This window comes from Chenopodium quinoa, unplaced genomic scaffold (assembly GCF_001683475.1).
Source record: "Chenopodium quinoa cultivar QQ74 unplaced genomic scaffold, ASM168347v1, whole genome shotgun sequence".
NCBI lineage: Eukaryota > Viridiplantae > Streptophyta > Magnoliopsida > Caryophyllales > Amaranthaceae > Chenopodium > Chenopodium quinoa.
The window spans coordinates 12,820-16,703 of NW_018743486.1; the positions used below are offsets into that span (position 1 = coordinate 12,820).

The window sequence follows — 3,884 nt, forward strand, 5'->3', positions numbered from 1 at the left end:
CATTTGTAACACCAATTGACCCATTACCCATTGCCATACCATGATGATTATGTTGATGTGGTTGAGGAGGCAGAGGCAGAGGCGGAGGAGGAGGAGGAGGAGGAGGTTGATGATCAAATGTGATCGGCGGACCCATCATATCCATGAATGATGACCATTGTTGCATATCAAGGTCATCTCCTTGTCCTTGCAAATACTCGCCTTCCAATTTTGTTTTTGTTTTAGGGTACATTGTATGCTGATATGGGGGTAAGCCTACCCCAAGTGAGTATTATTATTAGCATTACTCTTATTGTGAATAATAATGTTGTTATTATTGTTTTTATTAGGGCGGATATTTTCTTTTTTTAAAACATCAACCCTCTTGTTAATATCACCTAAATGTTGATTAATCACCCAAGTAAGATCACTTAGGTCTAATAAACTCATATTTTGTATGCTCTTACCAGCCAAACATTGGTACATAACATGAGTCATGTCTTTTTCTCTATTATCCTTTTGTTGCTTCTTAAGTTGTTCATGTGCCTTGGCCACCCTTTGCCTAAGGAACTCCTCTTGGCTAACCATCTTCTTCACCTTCTCCATCTCCGGCAGCCTCTTGAAGCTCGCGATCACGTCTTTGGCACCGGATGGTGCGGGCCACACCACTGGTCGGGTCTCATACGGGCTATAGAGAATGGCACAAGCCTTGACATCACATAGGGTGGTCAACTCGTCCATCTTCTTCAATAGGCCTCGCTTTCTCTTCTTGTAGGTTGCCTTTCGAGCCGAGTCATTGGCGATGAAGGCTAGCTTGACCTTCTTCCTTGTCATTGTATAAGAGAGGAGGAAAAACAAGAAGAAATGTTTTTTTTTGGGTGTGATTTCTCCTAAAGAAGTAAGGGGATTATATACACATTTTTTACAAGGGAATCTAATTTATGACAAGATTATGATTATAATTACAATTATTTACCACATTATTTTTGTCATTAAAGTAGAAAATGCATTATGATAGCTGGATGAAGATATTCAAATGTATCATCAAAGATAATTTTTTTGGTTAACTGCATGGTTTGCTACTAGGATAAGTTTAATAGTTATAATTAGGAAATTATTTTGATATCATAAGAAAAAGGAAAGAGATCCTTTTATATAATTAATTTGTTGATTTATTAGCATTGATTATGTATAAATTTTTTAAAGCCATTGTCTCTAGCCAAGGATAATAATGTTGTGTAGATTTCAAATTGAAACACATGTAATATATGATTATGATGTAGTTAATCAATTTGATTTGGAAAATATTTAGTCAAATTGTTTTCTTTCTTTGCTCAGATATGAAAAATAAATACATTCAAGTGATATTTTTTTTTCATTGAAAAAAAAAAAACTTAAAAATAAATAGGAATCGAACTTGGGACAACAAGATGTGGTATCTTATAATTGCTCAATTCTAAATTAGTTGACACGAATTCTGGTTTGATTATCTTTTGTGATTTATAGATATGTGAAAAAAAAAAAAAAAAAAACCCTTAGTTATGTATGTAGGATTACTTGCATGTGTTATATTTCTCCGATGAAGAATGCGTGTTTTCAAATGTTGATTGTTTATTATTTTTATTTTTAAATAATTAGAGATATTCAAAGTTGAATTAATATATTGACAAACGTCATTAAAAAATTGTCAACTAAATTGAAAAGAAGAAGTACATGTCATACAATAACGAATGAATCATGCATTGTCACAATCAAGAAGCATATAATGAGTACGTATCAGTATGATTTTTCTAGTATCTTGGTAATGAATTGCAATTAAATAATAAAAAATTATTTGTTAAATCTTTAAAATTAACTCTCATTATCTCATAATAAAGAGTATAATTGATTTTAATTAACAAACATTTAAGAATAATTGGTGATTGTATGAATATTAATTAAATAGAAAAACATTATAATAATGATAGTGTTTTATTTCAAAAAAAAAAAAAAAAATAATGATAGTGTTTGAGTTTTTGTTAAAAAAATAAAGGTACACAATTGCTTATGGTCTCTTTATTCAAAAATATGGCCTGATTTGCTTGAGTAATAAAATTAATAATGCAATGGATTGTAGAAAAATAAAATGTAAATTAAACCATGAACTACGTACTTTATTGTATAGTTTGGGAGGAACTTTATCTATAATAATCACCATGAAAAAAAAAGTTATAGGAAATTTGGCATATTAGGTCTAGTGCCAACTAATTAGTATAATTAACATTCCCTTTCTTTCAGGGGTTACCCAGTTATTTCCCCAGATTAACAAAATTTGTTTATCTGGGAGTATAATTGTCTTTTCAAGTATCAGTGGAGGGGTATATGCGTCTTTTCATATACTAGTTGAGGGGTACATGTGTAATTTCCTCACCAAACAGTAAAAGCAAGTTGCAAACAGTTTTGAACAACTCACCAAAAGTACTGAAAAAAATGACCCTGCTTTTTCAATATATTTACAAAAAGGACATCAGATTAACAAAAATTTGTTTATCTGGCAGATTAACTTGTATTTTCCCCTTTCTTTTAGTTGTTTCATCTTCAGTTGCACATTTTTTGGCTTTGCTTAATCAAAGAAGAAAGTTAGCACAAGCCTTAATTAGCTGTTAGATCAATACAAGGCCAATTCAATCAAATAAACATGACATCCATGTAGATGAAGTGAACAACCCAATTATTGATTCAAATACCCGTTAGTTAATAGAAGAAAGGAGGGAAACAAAGAAGCTTATCATAACATTGAGGTTTGTTCTCTTCAGCTTAATTTTAATTTAGTTTAGTTCCTAATTTCCTACTCTCATAAACAATTCACTTCAGTTCATTTCAGTTCAGTATAATTCAGTTCAATTCAATTCAGTTCAGTTTTAATCAATTCAGTTCAGTTCAACTGTTCAGTAAATTAGAACAGGCCACGAATGGTGGTAGAAGCCTAGTAAGGTTATAAACTAATAAAAACTCCGCTCTTGCTTCGAGAAAACAAGTTTAACTTCTTGATGTACAAAATTTATTTTTTTAATTGACAAAAGTGTAAACAAGTCAGCAACTTTTGTTAGATATTAATATAATGATCCTCGTGTTAAAGATATGGTATTTCACATCTTCCCCCATTCCTCATTTTCCTCCGCTATCATAGCTTCATGGTAACCTCCTTAATCAAACTAAGGGCCTGTTCTTTTACGTTGAAATTCAGTTCGGTTCAATTCAGTTCAGTTCAGTTCAGCTCAGCTCCTAATTTCCTTCTTTTATAAAATATTCATTTCAGTTCATTTCAGTTCAGCTCAGCTCAGTTCAGTTCAGTTCAGCTCCTAATTTCCTTCTTTTATAAAATATTCATTTCAGTTCAGTTTAGCTCAGCTTAGTTCAGTTCAGTTCAGCTCAATTCAGTTCAGTTCAGTTCAGTTCAGCTCAATTCAGTTCAGTTCAGTTCAGCTCAATTCAGTTCAGTTCAGTTCAGCTAAGTTCAGTCAATGAGAACAGGCCCTAAATTTTGATGAGTTAATTCGTAACTACGTTGTACAACTCTAGAACGTAGTAACCAGGAAAAACTTTTAAAAACGAAGATTGTAAACCTTACTTATCTCGTAATTAACTAATAATTAAGCATCAACAGCAACAAAAAAAAGGGGGGGGGGGGGACTATGAGGAATAAGTTCTTTTTGTTATTATCGGTTACACTTTCTTCATTCGCTTATACTTTATAAATGTAAACTTTGGTCCCCTTCTATCCTATTGTCACTCATGGTTACAAAAAATGAGACATTGAATATGTATAATATATCGTTGGACCAGTTTTATAGATTGTGATTTATGTACATTTATATGCTTAATATTATGTGCCTTTTTATATGAATATAGCTCTATACTTTTGA

At 31.7% G+C, this 3,884-nt stretch overlaps 1 protein-coding gene across 1 annotated transcript; it reads right to left on the bottom strand.

Moving 5' to 3' along the window:
• Positions 1-255: 255 nt before the first annotated feature.
• On the bottom strand, positions 256-855 carry LOC110739437 (agamous-like MADS-box protein AGL80). Its single transcript, XM_021919895.1, has one exon. The coding sequence runs from the start codon at positions 811-813 to the stop codon at positions 256-258; it is 558 nt and encodes a 185-aa protein (XP_021775587.1). The 5' UTR covers positions 814-855.
• Positions 856-3,884: the final 3,029 nt, after the last annotated feature.